The following is a 20984-nucleotide window of genomic DNA, read 5'->3' on the forward strand; positions in this document are numbered from 1 at the left end:
ATATGTTTTTTTCAATTATGATTAAACATAATAATTCCACTATGTCAATATCAATAAAAAAATATTATAAAAAACTTAAAATTTAAAATACATGCAGAGAGTTTTAAGTTATTGGAGGTATTTATGGCAACGCTGTTAAGAGTATGAACACTAGGGTGGGTACGTTTTTCAAAAAGTTCTCGGATCAAGTTTTAGTATGGTTCCCCTTGTAGGGCATGCCAAATATCAGATTATTTGGTTGTAAACTGGCTGCGCGCATCAGGGTTAAAGTTTACATGGGAATTCTTATGGGAAATTGGAACTTTTTATTCAAACGCTCCTACAGGTCTGGGAAAATAACGCGCCAACTTCTGGTATGGTCAGGCCTATGGGGAATGGTCTGGAGAACACTTTTCCCGAAGAGAGCATATGGATTCGTTGTCCCTAGACCTGGCGCATCGGCAAACAATCCGATGTCTCCAGAATCAACGGTTTTCCCTGCAAAAGCATCAAATTGTCCTTAGCATGCTATGAAAGCTCGATGAACACCGCGACGCCATACGTCAGGCAGCTACCACGTGGGTGAGAAACGGCTGGAATATTCAATTACAAACCTTCTTTTAACTAGAAAATGATCATTTCGAGTAATCCTGATATTATTTAGTCGAATTCAGAATCTTTGCATAGCAAATTTGTATTTTTTTTTGCAAATATTTCAACCACGTGGTAGCTGCCTGACGTATGGCGTCGCGGTGTTCATCGAGCTTTCATAGCATGCTAAGGACAATTTGATGCTTTTGCAGGGAAAACCGTTGATTCTGGAGACATCGGATTGTTTGCCGATGCGCCAGGTCTAGGGACAACGAATCCATATGCTCTCTTCGGGAAAAGTGTTCTCCAGACCATTCCCCATAGGCCTGACCATACCAGAAGTTGGCGCGTGATTTTCCCAGACCTGTAGGAGCGTTTGAATAAAAAGTTCCAATTTCCCATAAGAATTCCCATGTAAACTTTAACCCTGATGCGCGCAGCCAGTTTACAACCAAATAATCTCATATTTGGCATGAAAGTCCCTATGTGCATGCCCTACAAGGGGAACCATACTAAAACTTGATCCGAGAACTTTTTGAAAAACGTACCTACCCTAATGAACACCTAAATGCAATTTAAATAACTACACAACTCGACAATTTTTCAGTTGATGTCAGTAAACGCTTCAGTTTCGTTAAGGTATGATAGATTTGGGTTCCAAGGTATGACTTTCAAGAAAACGTCATGGTTCTGCTTTGATCAGTAATTAAAACAAATATTGGTACACATTAATTCTCAACCTGCTCGCCTTTAGGTGGAATTTGAAGGTGCCAAACACGAAATCCGACGGCTCAGCGAAGAAATCGAGTTGCTCAACTCGCAGGTGGAGGAACTGGCCAGCTTGAAGAAGATCGCCGAGAAGCAGATGGAGGACGCGCTGACCGCGTTGCAAGTGAGTGTCTTTTAACTTAATTTGTAGAGTGCAAAAACAAATACTAAACATACAATCGCTTTCTTTGTTGCCGTAGATTGAGCGCGAGACCAAGTACGCGCTCAAGAAGGAGCTTGATACACATATCAATCGGGAATCGATGTACAACATTAGCAATCTGGCAATCAGTATACGGGGAATGGAGGAGAGCACGCTCAACAGCAGCGACTGCGAGGACGAGATGCCCACGCTCAAGTATGAACTGAGTTGCTGATCGCTTTGGATTTTTATCAACGGACTGTTTTTTTTTGTTTAGGGACTCGACGCTGAAGCGGCTAGAGACGCTGGAGGCGGAAACGGCCGACCTCAAGTCGCCGGACGGCACCAAGGTCGACCTGTTCTCCGAGATCCATCTGAACGAGCTGAAGAAGCTCGAGAAGCAGCTGGAGCTGATCGAGAACGAGAAGATCTGCCTGACGGCGAACCTGCGCGACGCCCAACAGAACCTGGACAAGAGCCAGAACGAGATGCAGAACTTTATGGCGAAGCTGACGCTGCTGGCGGCCCACGTGGACGCGCTGCAGAACCTCAAGAAGCAGATCGCCGCCGAGGACAAGTTTGCCAGTGAGTGTTGGCTCTGAACGTTGGTCAGGTTGGTAGAGGATTAACTAAATTTCTCTCTTTCAGACGTGTCCAACAACAAGGACAAGGTGATGAACGACAAGCTGAACGAGGCGATCCTGCAGTACTCGAACTGGTTCACGCTCAGCTCGAAGGAGATCGACACGCTGAAGGCCGACCTGGTCGAGCTGCAGAAGGGTCTCAACTGCTCGGACGCGATGGCCGTGCTGCGCAACGAAATCACCAATTTGAAGAACAAGGTAACTAGTTAACTTTTGAGTCGTTTAGTCGTAGAACTAACCTTTCTCTTCTTTTTTGCAGTTGCTGTCTTCAGAGCAGAAATCGTTGGACCTGCACAGCGACGTCCAGGTTCTCACGACCCTGTCGCAGAACGCCGGCCAAAGCCTGAACTCGACCCGCAGCAATTTGGTTTCGCTCAGCGACGACCTCGCCCAGCTGTACCATCTGGTGTGCACCGTCAACGGCGAAACGCCGAACCGCGTCCTGCTCGACCACAAGAACGACGATCTTAGGTAGGAGGACGCACTGTTGATCGTTTAATATCTCTTCTAATCAAATCTTGATTCTTTCCATAGCTTCGACAACGACTCGCTGTCCGCGATCCAGTCCCAGCTCAAGTCCGACATCCTCACCTCGAGGCCGCACGTGTTCGAGGACCTGCAGGCGCTGAGCGACGCCGTCGAGATCAAGAAGTACGTGGACACGATCAGCGACCAGATCAAGTACCTCAAGACGGCCGTCGAGCACACGATCGAGCTGAACAAGGACAAGGTGTCGGACGTGGCTGCCGGCGACAAGGACGCCAAGGAGGAGATCGCCGACCTGCACGAGCAGATCATCAAGCTGAAGAGTCTGCTGTCGACGAAGCGCGAACAGATCGCCACCCTGCGGACGGTGCTCAAGTCGAACAAGAACACGGCCGAGGTGGCGCTCACCAACCTCAAGTCCAAGTACGAGAACGAGAAGCTGGTCGTGAGCGACACCATGTCCAAGCTGCGCAACGAGCTGAGGATCCTGAAAGAGGACGCCGCCACCTTCTCCAGTACGATCCCCTTTATAATATCTTACCTTTCCCTCGAAGTACTCAACCCGCCATTTTTTCCCGTAGGTCTGCGGGCGATGTTTGCCGCCCGCTGCGAGGAGTACGTGACGCAGGTCGATGAGCTGACGCACCAGCTGTCGGCCGCCGAGGAAGAGAAAAAGACTCTGAACCAGCTGCTGCGGCTGGCGGTGCAGCAGAAGCTCGGGCTCACCCAGAAGCTCGAGGAGCTGGAGATGGATCGGTGAGTGAATTTTAGTTATTTTAAGGGACGGAGCGTTCGGTACGGTATGTCCACGCTTTCTTCCTCCCCGGTTGATTTTGTGGCATGTGGCTCCGTTCACAAAATCTGTTTCATATGGTTAATGTAACGCAGTAGGTCTGGCCGCCTTAATGAGTAAAACACATTTCAGGGGTCCTCAAAATAACTGTAATGTGATATTAGTGTTAAGGAACCCAAAGTTTCGGTTTCACTAGGTTTTTGGTCGTGATATTCAAGGCAATATTACAGAGTCGTGTGGTGTTCGTGGAGGAGATCAGTTGGCGAATCAACGCGCGCGAGAATCCGCGAGAAAGTGCTAGAAGATGTGTCGCGTGGCCTTGAGAGTTTGGCCCTCAGTCGTGTTGTGTTCGTGGGGGAGATCAGTTGGCGAATCGACGCGCGATAATCCGCGGCAAAGTAGTGAAGTTTCTTGAATTTAATGATAGAAGGCTTCGCGTCGTCGTGTATATATTATCTTTCTGTTTTTGAGCCGGTTTTTTGCGGTCCGGACTGGGTAAATTCGTGGTTAAGTTGGTTGTAAAGAAGTCGTGCGCGAAGAACTTCATGAAATTCATGAGGTTGACATGATAACGAATAATACGTTACTAAAAATTTAATTTTGTTTTGAAAGCCCTTCCCATAGCATCGATGCTCGGATGGCACGCCGACGGTAAGAACTAAAAAATACGGGATTGAGAATATAATTAAGTTATTTTCAAAGCGTCAAAGCTCGTAAGGCAACGATAATGTTTCACTTTCTGATCATATCATCTACCAATAATAAATCCGGATCTAGTTTAAATTGTACGTCACCGAATAATGCGTTAATTCAAATTTCATTTCGTTTTGAAAGTCCATCCCAAAGCATCGTTGCTCGGATGGCACGCCGGCGGTTTGAAGTAAAAAATACGCGAATGATAAGTCCTTCTCATAGCGCCGTAGCTCAGAAGGCAACGATTATGGTTCACATTCTGGTCATATCATCTACCAAGATGAATCCTGACCTTCCCTTTCCTTCCCCTACTAACACAATTCCCCCACTTCCCGTGATGCTTGAAGGAGATGCTGTGGATTCAACGGTCTCATGCGGTGTCAACAGGTATAGAGCGACAAACTCTGTGTCTGATGAGTCTGCAACTTCAACTATCGGACTAACATTCCTACCTTTGTTGAACTGCATCTCCTTGGGGGGGGGGCGCCGGTATTGACTTAAAGCAAAGATCTTCAGGGGTTATACAGTGAGGATCAGGCCTGCAAAATGTTTCCAACCCAGCGTACACATGAAGCAAACCAAAATGTCAGTTCACTGCTAGCATCTGACTGGAAGCCTACTGTGTCCGTTCAACCTCTGCCGCCTGACTCGTGCCGGTCGGCTGCTGGAGAATAAGAGACGTGAAAAAATGAGCTACACTCACTCAATTCGTGTCGTATGACTGACTCGTAAAATCCTCTCTAAACACTATTTTGACTATTTTTAAACAATTGAATGGTTTTAGACTGTGCAAAACACTTAAAACAACCATAACTTATATTCAAAATTACATTTCCACGCATAAATACCAACTTTTTGTGTAAAAACTTGTTTCTTTATGTGTGTGCGTGCAACGTCGAATGAGCGTTGGTCGACTACTGTTTCGCATTGCAGCTGCTCAGTGAGCTAGGGCACTCACGACTGAGTCGGGTTTGTTTATGTCACGGTTTTGCGGTTTAGTGAATGGATCTGAAAAATTCGTGTATGCGTCGCCGATTTTTGCGTCAGGACCCCTGACATTTTCAGCTCTGGTGAGGATGATTAGCTCCCACTACTCATCTGTTGGTTCATTGTGTAACTTCAGCTGATCCGTCAATAACGGAGTAGCAGCTCATTGGCAGTCAACCATGCTCATGCTCATGCTCATGCTCATGTGATATTCAAGGCAATATTACAGCCATCCAAAACTTATTTGATTTTTCTGTAGAAAGATAGAAATTTTATGGGTTTTCAGCAAAGAGCATTTTCGAAGTTGATATTTCGTAAATTAAACAAAAAAATAAGATCAAAAATCTGCAAAGTCTACAAATGGCACTTACGACATTGTGAAAACTAACCCGAGATTTGTTCTTTGCTTTCGACATTGTAACGCTAAACCATTTTTTATATTTTTGCCCTGAGTCAAATTCTAAATTGTGTCCTTAATTTTGTCTGTTTGAAATTAAGGGCATCTCCACTCTTGCTCCATTTTGTTGCAAAATCAGCCATCTGATTGAACGAAAACCAGTGTTTTGAAAGTTCCATGCCACGTGAGATGATGAGGAAAAAACAAAAAGAAAATCTGTGAATTATCAATAAATTTCTTAGTTAGTTTTTTTTTTAATTTCAATTGTGATATTTTTTAAACAGCATTCTCAATTATTGGTATTGGATTTGTATAAAACTTGTCCTGTATCGGTGGTTGAGATGATCGGACCTGCAATCAAAATTTCCTCAGGGTTTCTAATGCAAGAGTAATTTGAATTTTAATTTTTTTTTTCGATTTTAATTTTTTGTTTTGGATGAAACTTTTTTCATAAATTTGTTTTGTTCAAACAAACAATACATTCATAGAAATAAAAAAAAAATGTTTTCGAAGGTCTGTATTTTAAAAAATTTTCTATTTGATGTCTTCCAATAGCCTTCTTCTTGATATTTATTAACATTTAGTGTGTCTATAAATTAAAATTTACTAATGCAACACAAATATTAAAGAAGGAACAGGCCTAAATAAAATATTCTGAAAATCTTAGAAAAAATTACAAAACCTTGAATTCACTGTGGTAGAGTTATGCTTAGGAATGTTCTCTTTAATGTTGTGAGCATTTTTAAGGAAAATTTAATATTTTTTTTATATAAAGGCAGAAAATTTCTACTTTTTTGAAAAATATTTTTTCCTTCTCTTGGCAAATCCATTGTTAGAAAATCCAATTACATCAAAATGTACTAACGTCATGATTCGAATTGCCGGACGCTTCGAAACCCGGACACCTCATCATGTTTTATCAATTATTTGGATATAAGTTCGCATTGTTAATGTCCAAACTGTGTTCTTTGATGAATTCTAACGTCAACATTCATTTGAAGTTTGTTTAAACGCTGCAGTTAATATCAAAACAATTAAATTAATATTATAAGATAACCAAAAATGTGAAACATTTCACTGAAATATTTCATAGGCGTCCGAAGCACCGGAAAGGCAAAGCAGAAATTTATGGTTTTGATTTCCTTAAATTATAGCAAATTTTTATATAAACTATCGATTGTTTTGCGACCTAAAGGATGCCATTCACTAACATTTCAATCTAAATTTGTGCAATTCATTAGCAAAATCAAGTGTCGGAATTCGAAGTAAAACTGTCCGGATTTCGAATCAGCCTTTATCAGTGTCCGGGATTCGAAGCACAACAAGTCATTTTAATTTTAAAATTCTGATGAAAAATTGTTAGAAAAGACATATTTTGCATGCATTCTCTTAAAACTGACTGTTTATACTACATCCTAATGATATTTCTACATTTCCAACTTATTACATGATTTTTTGCCAGCTATAACAAAAATGATATGCTACTAAGTGTCCGGATTTCGAATCATGACGTTATAGTACAGATCATAGTTCAATGGAACACTAAAATTCTAGTAGGTTACGTAACTGTGAATTGATTATTTACTAATAAAAACTATTGATTTGAATTGTATTGTATTGAAAATTAATAGTTTTTAATTTAATTTTTATTTCTACGGTGTATTGACTAAACATATGGACGTTTAACTTAAAATCGCACTCAAAGGTTGTTTATTCGTTGCAAATCTTGTTTTATTTTCATCACTCGTCGTATTTATCCAAAACCTCGATCGTAGGGGATAGTGGGGAAACTTGATCCCCTTTTTTGTATCGCACATAACTCTGTCATTTCTCACAAAACTATTAACGTTTTGCATAATTTGAAAGCCTAAACATTTAACTATGTTTTCCAATTTGTTCTCTCGTGTACCAATAAATTCTAACACCGTTTGAATTAGTCAGCTGTTGAGAGGTACCCCATATCTCAGCTTTAGGTTAATTAATGCACTGATGTTTTTGCCAAAACAATCCAACAAAAAAAAAATGAAATGAAAAATGGTTAAAACTGCAGTAAGTCATGTACAACTACACAGAAAAAAATATGTAAATTTCCACGTCATGTAAACTGTGTTTTCAATGTAAACATGCCACATGTAAATTTTAAAACAAATGTAAATCACAAAATCTGATGTATACATCCGTTATGTAAAATCTAATTGAATGTAATAGTTAAATTTCATGTAAATTGTTACCATTTAGTCAAACATTTACCAATCTGAACAATGTAAATGTTAGAAACATGTAAAATAAGAATCGTGTAATTCAAATGGAAATCTTGTTTGACAGCTAAAATTGCTTCCATTATTCATGTTTGTTTTGTAGCAAGTGGAAGTGCTATTAAGATGATAGCTCGATTTGGTCGACTTGCCTGGGGCAACAGGGCTAATCAAAGTAATCTTGAACAATGTTAACATTTAAAAACAATCGTCCCAAGTCTGAATTACTTGTGGCAATTCGCGATTCGCGAGAGAGAAATTTATCGCGTCGGATGGTATAATTTGCGTTTTGTTGTTATTTAGTATTAGATCATCATTTTATCTGTCGAGCAATTATCTCGGCTGCGCCTGACAAAAAACCGTCCAACGTAGAAGGGTCGCAGCGGAGACCGACGGAATAGTTACGATGCAGTTTCCGGAGCTGCCAAAAGAAAATCGAGACAGTCGATTATGATTGGTTTCGAGAAGGGTAAGTTATTTGCTTGTTCTCAAATTTGTTCTTAACTAACGAAATATTTGAACATTTCACGATGGTTTTTATTGATTTTATGTAATTTATGTCATTTATCCATTATATCTTTTGCCGGTACCTTTTTTCTCATTTTCATGCTACACCTTGATCATTCTCTCGCCTTGCATCTTTGACAGATAAGAAACAAAAACACGAAACTACAAAAAACCAAAACAACAACAAAAAGTAACTTTTCAAAGTTTTGCCTCTTTACTGGTTGAGTGTGCATCTTGCTCGAAAAATCCGAAGGAATCGGTTCCAAAAATAAAAGCGTGGAGCAGCAGGATGGTAGGGAACCCGGCAAAGTCGTCAAGTGTCTTCCGATTCAGAGCTTGTCCAGCCGCATCAAGCCCGCAATCATTGGAGTCGTGAACGAAGGTAAGCCAACGACTTGTCCGGAAGCGATTTTTTGGGAATCAACCACAGGAACTGATATTTTTCTCCTCTTTTACGGCGATGGTAGATGTTCCGGAACCTCATAGGCCACATTGCTGATGAAGGTTGGAGGTTAGGTTGAAGGCCCCAGCTGCGCTCGTAGATAACTCCTCCGGAGAACATCGACTACAATGTGATGAGCCGGCTCAAGACGGCGATGGCCGGTGACAGTTCACATCCTTCAACAAGTGGTCCTTCGGCAGCTGGTTGGACAAGACGTTTCGCACGGTGTTTAAGTCCACCTCAGAGGGTAAGCATACAATGACATGTACCACTTAAATGAATTCTAAACCCATGTTTTCCTTGCAGATAAAAACTGGTACGAGTTGCCCAGGTTGCTGATTCGCAACGATTCATATTACCTACTCGCAGTTGGAGACGGTTTCAGTGCGCGGTGAATCGCCCAAGAACTTTCATTCGATGGCTGAGGCGGGTGCAGCTAAGGGTCAAATGTCAATCTACGCTTGCGCCTGGCCAAGCTGAAAAGATCAAGCACACGTCCGGATCGCTGCTGCAGCTGAACGAGTATCCACCTCCGGCTGCGGTTGATGGCGGAGCGTCCTGCAGTGGTGGTGGTAAAATCTGGGCTCCTCACTACGGTGGCGTTGGTCATCAGCATCATTCGGACCCCAAAAATGAGCTGCAGCTGAAGTTGATCAACATTGGGGTGATGGAGTAGAGTCGAAACACGCGTAAGTACAGCGTTCGTCTCTAAACCGATGAGGTCCACGTTGGCAAAAAATGCTGTTGAGCGCGTCAAAACCCCGAAGTGGCTTGCCGCGATCGTCGTTTCCTAGCAAGTTGAATTCCTATACAAACGCCGACGACTTTTATGGCGGTTACCGTCCGTGCAACGATTTCCTCTACGACGCGTCCAACTACATTTGGAAAGGACTTGCTCTCTGAACCAGGTTTGGTCCACAGATGACTTTTGCAATTCAATGCACGGGTAAGTTGGGTGCTTTAGTTACAAAATTCTTTAGGATTGCTAATCTGTACCAAATTTAATTATTTTTATATATTATTACTGGTATTGCTTCGTTGGATCTGAAATTCGATGATTAAAATGAATTTTGGATCCCGCGGAGCAAAAAAAAAATTTTTTTTTGGTTTGGTAAAATTACATTAGATTTATTGGAAATTTACACGTTTTCAATATATTTTTGTTGGAAACGTTTACAATGAAAAAGAAAGGGAGCGGCCGTGGCTGACTGGTTACGGTGTTCGCTTTGTAAGCGAATGGTTCTGGGTTCGATTCCCATCTGCTCCCAACGAGAAAGTCAAGAACACATAAATTTGAAAATGATGAATATGAACGAAAAATCAAAGTCGCTCGAGGCGGGGTTCGATCCCCCGTCCTTTGGATTGGTAAGCAAAAATGCTAACCACTAGGCCATGACGACTTGGTGAGCGTGGACTGGAATTAGGAATACTGTTACAGAGAGCGAGTTGTGGCGCTATAACCACGGCAGATAGAGTCCAGGGCATTCGTGGAAATACAATGTCCCATCCCAGAGGGTCCCGGAGTACCAAACCTTCTTAGCATGGTGCTCCCAACGAATACAACCAAATCTCGGAGCGTATGGTGGTGTGTCCCCACGCTTCTTCCTCCCCTGTCGATTCAGAATTGTGTTGTTGTTCGAACACTCCGTGCTCAAACTCAACCCAATTACGAGTCATCTCTGCGATACGGCTTTACGCAGTAGGCCTGGCCGCTTTAACGCTTGTGTTGTTTCAATGCATTCCGATGCAATGGCGCACTACAAATGTTAATAAATGACAAGAAGAGTGCTAGGCGTCATCTAACCTAAGGCACTCTCCAGGATCCCTTCGAAAGATTGGCTGCGCTAGGGTCTGATTAGATTAGATTAGATTAGAGAAACGTTTACAATGAAAAAGATGTAAATTTCCAATAAATCTAATGTAAATATACATCATTTATCATGATACCTTTTGGTACATGATAAATAATGTAAATTTACAGAAATATTTTTTTCTGTGTATACTAAAGGAAACCATGTACGAAAAACCAAACCAAATAATTAAGCATAAGGCTAATTCCAATGACTGTAAAAGGCAGGGATCAAGTCTCCCTAAACGCACTTTTTTAAACAATTGATTGTAAAATAATATGACGATAAATTTAACGTAAAATGAATAAGGGTTTTGTATTTGATAAGTTTATCAAACAAACCATGCATTAAAAACATTTTTTTTTCAATAAATTTTAAGTGTTTTCCATACAAACAAAGAAAAAAAATCTCTAGGAGGTTTTTTGGAGCACATTTTGGAAAAATGTGTGTAGCTCAATCCATACATTTTTTATTTTTTTTCTTTGTTTTCTACATTGAGTTTGAGTCAATTTTGCACAACTTTCTAGAACAAAGCTTATGTTTTACCCACGTGTTGAAGAGATACAGGCTTGGGATCACTCTACCCTATCTGTCACGTGCTGAAAAAATCTTCTTTTTGCAACTGCTATTTCAGTATCCTTTTGAGCAATATTTCCGATACTGAGTTTAACACTTAGGGACCATCCATAAACCACGTGGACACTTTAGGGGGGGGGGGGGTATGGCGATTGTCCACGATCCATACAAAAAAGATTTTTTTTGTATAGACAATTGTCCACGAAGGGGGGGGGGGGGGTAACAGATTCTCAAAAAAGTGTCCACGTGGTTTATGAATGGTCCCTTACCTTGACGACAGAAAACATTCAAGCAGGGAAACAAAAGTTTTACTGAATTTTTAAAACTTCAACTTCAACTCGGTAAACCTCAGATAAATGTACGACTCGTTTCTTTTTAAAGTTAGCCAAAACTTGCGTGGGTAAAAAAACTAAATTTCAAGATCAACTTTCAAAAGTTTGAAACAACGCAAACGCAACCATGAGCATGTCGGTGAGAATAAAGAACAGACGACCGTCATAGGAAGAACTTTAAACAATTGATTATCCGAAGGCCTCGGAGATATTTTACTTCGGATAATCGAATCACGAAAAAAAATTGTTCGTCTTATTTTATATTGTCGAGCCATGAACTACTCTAAAAAGATTCAGATTTTTTAAATTGAAGATGACCCCCAAAAATGGTTGATGTTAAAAGTACGAAAATTATGAAATACAAAACATTTTTTTGTCGTGATTCGATTATCCAAAGTCTGATACAAACCATCAAATAATCGAGCATTGGATAATCGAAACTTCGGATAATCGAGGCCCGGGATAAGCGAGTCTATATTGTATGTTTATCTTTTCCGATTATATGGGAAATATGCATTCAAGTAAGTAGGATACAATTAATTTCAGCATTTCAAAAGTACGTAAATGTATTCAAATATTTACAATATATTTTTGGGGAAAATAAATCGAAACTAGAAAATCATACCTTCATTATTTCGAAAACAATTTTCGCTACAAAAATATGGTTTAAAAAAAATGATAGCATACAGCAACAAACCTTTTCGGGCGCGGATTGCTTTGTGAGTTTCAGCCTTGCGAGAATTCGGCCTTTCGCGATGTGGCCTTTCGTAGGAGACCCCTATTTTTTAATATGTGGTTATACCTTTTAGAACTTTGCAGAACTCGATTTGTTCAAATCTGTATTTTTTGCAAACGAAAACATTGTTCCAACATTTTTTTGCGTGTGTAAGAAAAATCGTCCAAAATTTTTCGGAGGCAAGCACGACAATAAAAAATTGGAACGCTTTTTTTGATCGCAAAACATTTTTTCTTTTGTTTTTTTGAGCTTTAAGCATTTTGCAAAGTGAAAGCGCTATGAACTGGAAGCAAGTTTGCTACCACGACAGGTACCTACAGCGATGGGTTTGCCGTCGGGTGCAAATTTGATTTGCTTCGGTGTTTGCCACCAGCTGTGGAGACACCCTTAGGTCACTATTGCTAGTACCAATAGCTGGTGTCTTGCGTTTTCCTTTGCTACATGCCTCTCGGGTCTGTTGGTATTTCACGAGAAGAATGCGACAAAATCCAACTTGAAAGTTGGATATTTGTGTCGTCCCCCGAGGGATTCCAACTGGTGACCTCTGGATTGTTAGTCTAGTGAGCTGTTCGATTGATCCACACACACAGAAAAAAACTATTTACTTTTTCGCATTAATTTAATTCTGAATCTCGCCTTATTCTCCCTCTTTCCAGCGAGATGCGCCACGTGCGGCGACCAGCGATGCCGGCCCGAGGTGGTGGCAAGTCCGCCTTCTCGCGGGGTGTCCCCGCCCGCAGCAGCAACCAGAACCCGAACAACAGCAACGCCGGCAGCGGCGGCGGCGCCAACAATCCGAACCAGGCATTCTTCTAACATAAGGTGAGCGTGCAGCGTAAGATCCTAGCCTTCCTCTACACACTGCTGAAGATGTAAACGGTCCATCGTCCAAGGAAAAACACAAAAACAAACAAAAAATTTCTCATCCATCCATCCAAGCGAACGAGAGAGAGAGCGAGACGTTTCGGTTTTTCCTGTTTGATTGTTCGTTCGTTAGGTTTTTCTTTTCTTGTCTCTCGTTGCGCGATTCTTCGTTGTTGGCCGGAGCCGGAGTTGTCCAGAGAAAAAACGGACCGGCGCGTGTGTTTCACCTGCCTCCTTTTTGTACTATACACAAGCCGTTATACCTATGAATCCAGGACTAATCATGAATGCGAGAGCGATGTGTGATGTGAGGCATATATTTTTAAATAATATTTGTAAGCTAAGCTGCGGTGCGGTGTCCCGTTTTGCCCCACCCAAAGCAGAGGGGCAAAGCAAGGTCGGGGCACGCGCACGCGAAAAAAAGACGAGTTCGGGCGAGTGTGTGAAAGTATATATCGTTAAATTATTTTGATAAGATTATAATATATTGTAACACGAGACACGACGCGACGCGGTGTGACTAACCACAGGCAAGGAAAATTTAACCACTTACACAGAAACACACACCCACACACATGCATAATTATTATTTTTCTCTTTTTTTTTTTGGGTTAAGCTAAAAAGGGGAAGATTAAAGAAAACGACAAGCTGTACGCGCTGCAAGCAAAACATTATCAAAACTTTTTAAATGTACCGAGCGTAGTCGGACAAAACACACAGACACAGACAGACTCGTATGTAGGAAAACAAACAAAAAATATTTCTTGTTAGGAAACAAACAATTTATTGTCAAACAATAACGTTACAATGATGAAATTTGCAAAATTGTAGATATTTTTTTCTTTTTGTCTTCTTGTGCAATAAAAGTTTTTTGTTTTACAAATGATTTCAGCGGGGTATTTTTCCTTTTTAAAAATTATCAGTTTTTTGCTGGTAAAATTATCGATTGATACAAAAAGAGAACATAAAAATACTGGTGCGAAGCAACGGGCAGCTGTCCGTCGATCGCAAAGCTCCTATTTTCTAACATCGGACCAAATCTTTTTTAGGGCGCGTCCGAGCGACGCGGTTCAGATCGTAGAGGAAACAAAACATTAGCATGTCAGTAATATTTGCTCCATTTTTGCTACTTTTAGCAACTCAATTTTGAATGCCAACTGGAGCGGTAGATTTTGAGTAGAAAAATTAGAGGCAAAAGGAGCCGAATGTCGTCGATTTGCTCACATTTTTAAGTTTTCAAAATTATTTTCGGCGCATTCGGAAAATGGTTTAATTAGCTTTTTGATGCAACTCAATTGAAACTATTCCCATATTTGTAGTAATGCGTATAAAAATAAAAAAAATAGCAAATGTGCAGACAATTTTACTCTTTAGTTCAAAATGGTACGGAAATGTGATTTTATCTGAGAGAGGGAGAATTTTTGCAAGATTGCAAAAAAAATCGCTCTCTTTAAAAGTTGATTAAAAAAAAGTACGTAAACGTAAATCTTCCGGAGAGAGAATATTCTCAAATACTACAACGCAACGCAATTCTTCAAAACTGAGAGAGAAGCCCTTTTCTCTCATTAGAATTGTGAGAATATTAATCTTGCTCTCAAAAAGTAACTTCACTGCGTTCCGCCGGAAAGAGAGAACAATCCTCTTAAAATCTGAGAGAGAGCTCTACTCCTTCTTTTCCAAAAATCTCAAAATGCAGAAAATCATCTTGAACTGAGAGAGAAAACTACCATCTTTCTCTCAGTGAAAATCTCTGAATTCAAACTGAGAGAGAGTTTTTCTTGAACTGAGAGAAAATTTATACCTTTTCTCAGCTATTTTGCAAGAGAGTATTGAGAGGAGATTCTGATCGAGAGAGTGACTAGCTTACTAAAAAAAAGCTGCGTTATAACAAGCCATTTGGAGCAGGCTTTATCTTTTTAGTGCAGCTTACAAAAACTACTCAAGTGTATTTTAACTGTAAATACAACTAGTTTGAGTGTTTGGTCTGTGCCAAAAATATCTGTACATGTGGCAACGCTGATTTGGAGAGCGAGAATACTGGTTGAATAAAACTGAGAGAGAACATTTTTGCAAACTTTTTATCGGTGAAAATACTCAAAATCCGAATAGGACGTATTTCTATTAAATATAGAGATAACTTTCACCATTAGCAGAATGCAATCTTGCCAGGAAGAATAAAAATCATGCTCTCCAAATTCGATCGAGGAAAAGATTTAAATTTCTGAGAGAATTGGTGTAAATTAGCAAAAGTGAGAAAATGAGAAAATTCTTCTCTCTCTCTCTCTCTCTCTCTCTCTCTCTCAGTTACGGAAACGCAGTTACGCTGGAGAGAAGATTATTATCTTTTCTCAAAATGTGATCGAGGTATTTTTCTCTTTGTGTAAGTTGGCAAAAGAGAGAAAATTAGAAATTTATTCTCTCTCTCTCAGTTACGAAAACGCAATTTTGCTTGAGAGATGACTGTTTTCTTCTCTCAAAATTCTCTCGCTCTTATGTTCGCAATTCTGCAGGTGCGGGAATAGTTTCAAAGAGTTTTTATGTTGATAAAAAAGTGCATAATTTTTGTACGAGTAGCTTTTTAAACTGCAACCAAGCAAGCAAGCCTGCTCTAGATAACAACAGTAGTATGTAGCTCAACTATCGTAGAAACTCTAAAAAAAAATCACGTAGCTTAGTTTGTTCTCAGTGGGCTCAACACTGTTGAACATATAAAGAAAATGGTAAAGACTATTCCTTGGAATTAAAATGCGAGCTTTTTACGCGGTTGTTTTGCTGTATTTTAGAATCGTTAAGATCCGATCCGGTTAGAAAGTAAAACATTAAATCGAATAATTTTACCACCCCTTTTTTTTGGTTTTCGATTTATGTTTGTTATCAAAGAAAGTAAAAGTAACTAAATGTGTCACAAAGCAAAAAATATAGAAAGAATTTAGTGTGTCAAACATCGTTACAAAAACAAGTTACACAAGCAAAGCATCACAATTCTGTCCTAACTTTAAAAAGAAGAAAGAAAAAAGTTGTATTTTTTCTATATCAGAAACAAAAATCGTTAAGTGAAACTAATCAGAAGCGTCCAAAAATTAAACTGAAACAAAGAAACAAATTAAAAAGTAATAAATTTCCGACTAAGAGCTAGGAGTATAAACAAAGAACAAATTTATCTGTGTGAAGTGAAACCAATTGAAGAAGAAACAATAAGTGTGAATTAGGAAGAAAGGTAAGAAAAACGAAGGAAATCACCGAGCCATTTATTTATTTTAATTGAATTGTGAAAATCAGTGGAAAGCGAAGAAAAACAGCGAACTCGCCACACCAAGCCAACGGTGCGGTTCGTCGCTTTCCAGCAGAAAAACAAAATCAACCAATAAAATAACGAAAATAATGTTAATCACCGTCCCTTTTTACGAGATCGAAGTAAAAGTAAAACTCAAAAACAAACTTGCGAGAGAAAGTGTGCGCAATCTGAAACATTTGTGTAAGTAGCAAAATCAGCACCAAAACCATCCAAAATGTTCTGTGTAAATTAATGCTCGTTGATTGTTGAATTAGACTTAAACAAAACAAAAAGTACCATCCTTAAAAAAATCGTGTGTGAAAACGATCAATTGTTTGCGTTAATTTTGAGCTTCTTTGAAAGGTCTACCCTGACGAAGATCACGGGGGCGCCGAAACGTCAACAACATGTTCGGTGAGCTTTTTTAAGTTTCGCTTGTTGTGAGCTTTTTACACCAACCAACCAACCAAACCAACAAAGCTTGTGTAGAAATCGTGTGGAAAGAAAGGCTTGTAAAAATATTGTTTTTTCTTTCCAAGGAAAATGTCGTCAAACTTTCTACTTTTTAGAAAGAGCGATTTTAGTAGCGATAACCAACTGAGATAGTCGTAGCCACACAGTTAAAAAAAAGTATCAAAATAACCCGATTGGCCATTACCTAGTACATTTCTCGCCAAGTAGAAAATATTTCCCCACTTTCACTTCTACTAACTAGCATTTTGAGAAAAATCAACCTTAAAAGCAGTTTAAAAACGAAATGAGATTCCTTTTGTAGATACAGCTTAGCAATTGTCTTAACTAATGGAAAGTATGAGATTATCCAAACGTCCCCTTTCTTTGCAAACAAATAAAAAAGTCCATCTCTGTTAACATTAAAAAAAACGAGTTACTGATTAGAGTCAAGTTTCGAAGTTTTGAACAAGCGTAGCGTGTAAGAAAGCCAAAACACACACAGATTATGTAATTGTTTAAACCAATTCACAGAAAATAGAAACTAACCAACCAATAACATTAAAAAATAGTAGACGTTATGCATGTTTTTCAACCAACACAAACTTATTCTCGAAAAAAAAGATAGAGAAAACAAACGCCCACAAAGAACTGAGCAAAACAAAACAAAAAAAAAACACGATAACAATTAACCCCCCACCCTCTTAAACAAACCAACCCAAAGGTGAACAAAAGTGAAATTATTACACACACAACCCGAGAAAAAAAAACACAAAAGAAAGAGATATTCTAAAAAAGACGAAAAGGTTAAGTTTTGCACGCTGCTAAAAATATCATTACCGTAGGCATATTATTACGAAACACACACACTGAAGTTTGATTGATTTTCGAGCTGTTCGTTTTTAGGTGTATTTGGTTAACTCTATTTACCCTTGTTAGTGTAAAACCGTACCCGAGCTTGTAGTGTTCGTTAAAAAAAAGCAATTCTAAGTTTGGCAGCATACGCAACGTTCTACCCCTCGCTACTCCCCTCCCCGCACTCTTCCCTAAAATATGCAGTCAGAGAGAGAATAAAAAATGAGTGTGCGTGTGTGGCGAATAAATATATCATTTGCTAACTTATATTAATTTATTGTATCTCATTAAAAATGAACGTAATGTGTAATAATGGAACAGAAAAAAACAGATGGAGCAGAAGAAGAAAGTAAAACCAATATATTGTAAAAGTCTTACACACACAGAGAGAGAAAATGAAAAGTAAACTTAAAAGTGATAAAAGAATGGTTAATGTATTTGATACGGTAGAAGTGAAAGAAAGTCCCTTAAAATAAACTTGTCAAAAAAAAAACTAGCAACTTTTGAAAAAAAATCTGAGATTTCGGTCATTCGTTTTTTTCTGTATTTTTTAATCCTGAAATTTTTTTGGTGCCTTCGGTAAGAAGCCATTTTGCATCATTAGTTTGTCCATATATTTTCCTTAGAAATTTGGCAGCTGTCCATACAAAAATGATATATGAAAATTCGAAAATCTGTATCTTTGGAATGAATTTTTTGATCGATTTGGTGTCTTCGGCAAAGTTGTAGGTATGGATAAGGACTACACTGAAAAAATATGATTTGCAAAAAACACTATTTTTTCTGATATGTTTTAGGGGATATCTAATGCCAACTTTTCAGAAATTTCCAGAATGGGCAAACAATCTTTGACCGAGTTATGAATTTTTGAATCAATACTGATTTAAAAAAAAACCGAAATATTGGTCGCAAAAATGTTTCAACTTTATTTTTCGATGTAAAATCGAATTTTCAATCAAAAAGTACCTTAGTGAAATTTTGATAAAGTGCACCGTTTTCAAGTTATAGCCATTTTCAGGTAACTTTTTTGAAAATAGTATGAGTTATATGTTTTTTTTTTTATTTCAAGAGTGGGCAAACATGGGCTGCCCACCCTTGAAAAAAATATGTTTGAAAAGCTGAGAAAATTCTCTATATTTTGCATTTTCGAACATTGTTGATACGACCCTTAGCTGCTGAGATATTGCCATGCAAAGATTTAAAAACAGGAAAGTTGATTTTTTCTAAATCTCTCCCAAACAACCCACAATTTTCTAATGTCGATATCTCAGCAACTAGTGGTCCGATTTCTATGTTAAAATATGAAACAATCGTGAAATTTTCTGATCTCTTCGAAATTTGTTTTTCAATTTTTTCTAATCAAGATTAACATTTCAAAAGGGCGTAATATTGAATGTTTGGCACATTAGAAATGTTAGTCTTGATTTAAAAAAAACGTTACTTAATCCACCTTAAGGTGGTTGATGCCTTCCTCGCATTCATGTTGTATTTTAAGTTGTATTTACAAATTAATTTAAGAGTTTTTTTTATTTATTTTTTTTCATTTATTTTTTATAATTATTGATTTTACTTGAACAGCAATTTTCAATTATTTTTTTACCAACTCTCCAAAATAAAGGAGAAAAGTCTATAGTTAAACGTTGAGTTATACAAAAAATTAAAAAGTTCGTGTAAATCTTTGTCGAGACAAAATGATGCAGCAACATAATCAATACAGATTTTTTCCAAAAGAGACGCAGACACTGCTTAAGCAATGTGGCAACCGGGCGATACGCATGCAAGGGGGTGTGGCTGCCAATCCCCCGCGTGGACCAAAATCCCTACGAATGCTGCGCGACCTCGCGACTCTCGCGCGTAAGCAAAAAGATCCGGCCTTTGAGGTTATGCAAAAATCACCCTTTTTTGCAGCTACAAAAAAACTTTTTCTTGGCATAACTTTAAAAGTACTTCATTAAACAGAATCAAATTTAATAGGGTCTTAGGGGACCCCAAAACGAACAGAATAAGGCGGATCCGGCCAAAATCGGTTCAGCCAGTTCTGAGATAATCGTGTGGAAAAAAATCATGTCTACACACATCCCCACAGACATTTGTTCAGAATTTGATTCTGAGTCGATAGGTATACGTGAAGGTATATCTAGGAGTCGTATTTAAGAAGTTCATTTTTCGAGTGATTTTATAGCCTTGCCTCAGTGAGGTGAGGAAGGCAAAAATGAAAATATTATTTTCGAAAAGATCCGAAAATTTTACGAATGTTTCATATTTTAACATTGAAAATCGAACCATTAGTTGCTGAGATATCGACATTAGGAAATGGTGGGTTGTTTGGGTAAGACTAAGAAAACATCAATTTTCCTGTTTTTAAACCTTTGTATGACAATATCTCAGCAACTTAGGGTCGTATCAACAAAGTTCAAAAAGCAAAATATAGAGAATTTCCTCAGCTTTTCAAAAATATGTTTTTCAAAAGTAGGCCAACATGGGCACTAATTAAAAATAATGAATAACTGCGACTATTTTCAAAAAAGTAATCTAAAAATGGCTATACCTTGAAAACGGTGATTGATAGAGAATTTGCAGCAAAGCTAAAAGACGCGTGCCGCCACCTATGAACAAATAGCGTAAACCTATGAGTTTTAGAAAAAATGTGTTTTTTCCTTCCTAATCAACATTTTTATAAAAAATATGCCAGATTCGGATGAGAAAAATTATTTCCAACAATTTGGTGTATAACTTTCCAATATTTGTTTGATTTTTCTATAAGAAAACTGTAAATTTAGAAAAAGATAGTAATTTGGACTATTTGGCAAGAAAGTCTGTCAAAAATCAATAAAAATTGTTGAATATACGTTAACACATCTGTTATCAACTATATAACTGTTTATTTCCTTGATATATACAGGGAAACTAATTTTTTCGTGTTCCAAAACATGTTTTTTAAAGAAAAAGGTCACAAATTTTTGCGCGCCCAAAAGTTGATGTTCATTATTTTAAAGCAAAAAATTTTTCTCGTCTTTTGCAACCAGTTTCATTAAGATTGATGCAGGGAATCATGAGAAATAAGCGATTTTGTTCTTCAATCTAGCAGAAAGGAATACGCTTTTTGGCAAGTAACCTCATTTTGGCGCCACCTACATTTGAAACACAGTCGCGCTGCAAAACCTCAATTGGAAATTCGATTTTACATCAAAAAATGAAGTTGAAATTTTTTTGTGACCAATATTTCGATTTTTTGAAAATATCAGTATTTAGTAAAAATTTTATAACTCGGTCAAAGATTTTGAAAAAGTTGGCATTTCATGTACCCTAAAACATAAAAAAATGAAAATAGTTTTTGCCTTCCTCACCTTACTGAGGAAAGGC

The 20984-nt window shown here is 38.5% G+C and overlaps 1 protein-coding gene across 2 annotated transcripts in view; it reads left to right on the forward strand.

Moving 5' to 3' along the window:
* The window catches only part of LOC120418320 (protein bicaudal D), a 63536-nt gene extending 49608 nt beyond the window's left edge, over positions 1–13928 (forward strand). The window contains exons 3-10 of one of the 2 annotated variants that reach the window (XM_039580650.2): positions 1325–1462; positions 1539–1696; positions 1758–2065; positions 2129–2322; positions 2384–2595; positions 2659–3125; positions 3192–3366; positions 12835–13928. In XM_039580650.2, the coding sequence (XP_039436584.1) occupies positions 1325–1462; positions 1539–1696; positions 1758–2065; positions 2129–2322; positions 2384–2595; positions 2659–3125; positions 3192–3366; positions 12835–12994 (1812 nt within the window). In that variant the 3' untranslated portion in view covers positions 12995–13928. Of the gene's footprint in view, positions 1–1324; positions 1463–1538; positions 1697–1757; positions 2066–2128; positions 2323–2383; positions 2596–2658; positions 3367–12834 lie in introns of both variants that reach the window. The other variant, XM_039580649.2, reaches the window with a different exon arrangement.
* The last annotated feature ends 7056 nt before the right edge of the window (positions 13929–20984 follow it).

Source organism: Culex pipiens, chromosome 2, assembly GCF_016801865.2.
Source record: "Culex pipiens pallens isolate TS chromosome 2, TS_CPP_V2, whole genome shotgun sequence".
NCBI lineage: Eukaryota > Metazoa > Arthropoda > Insecta > Diptera > Culicidae > Culex > Culex pipiens.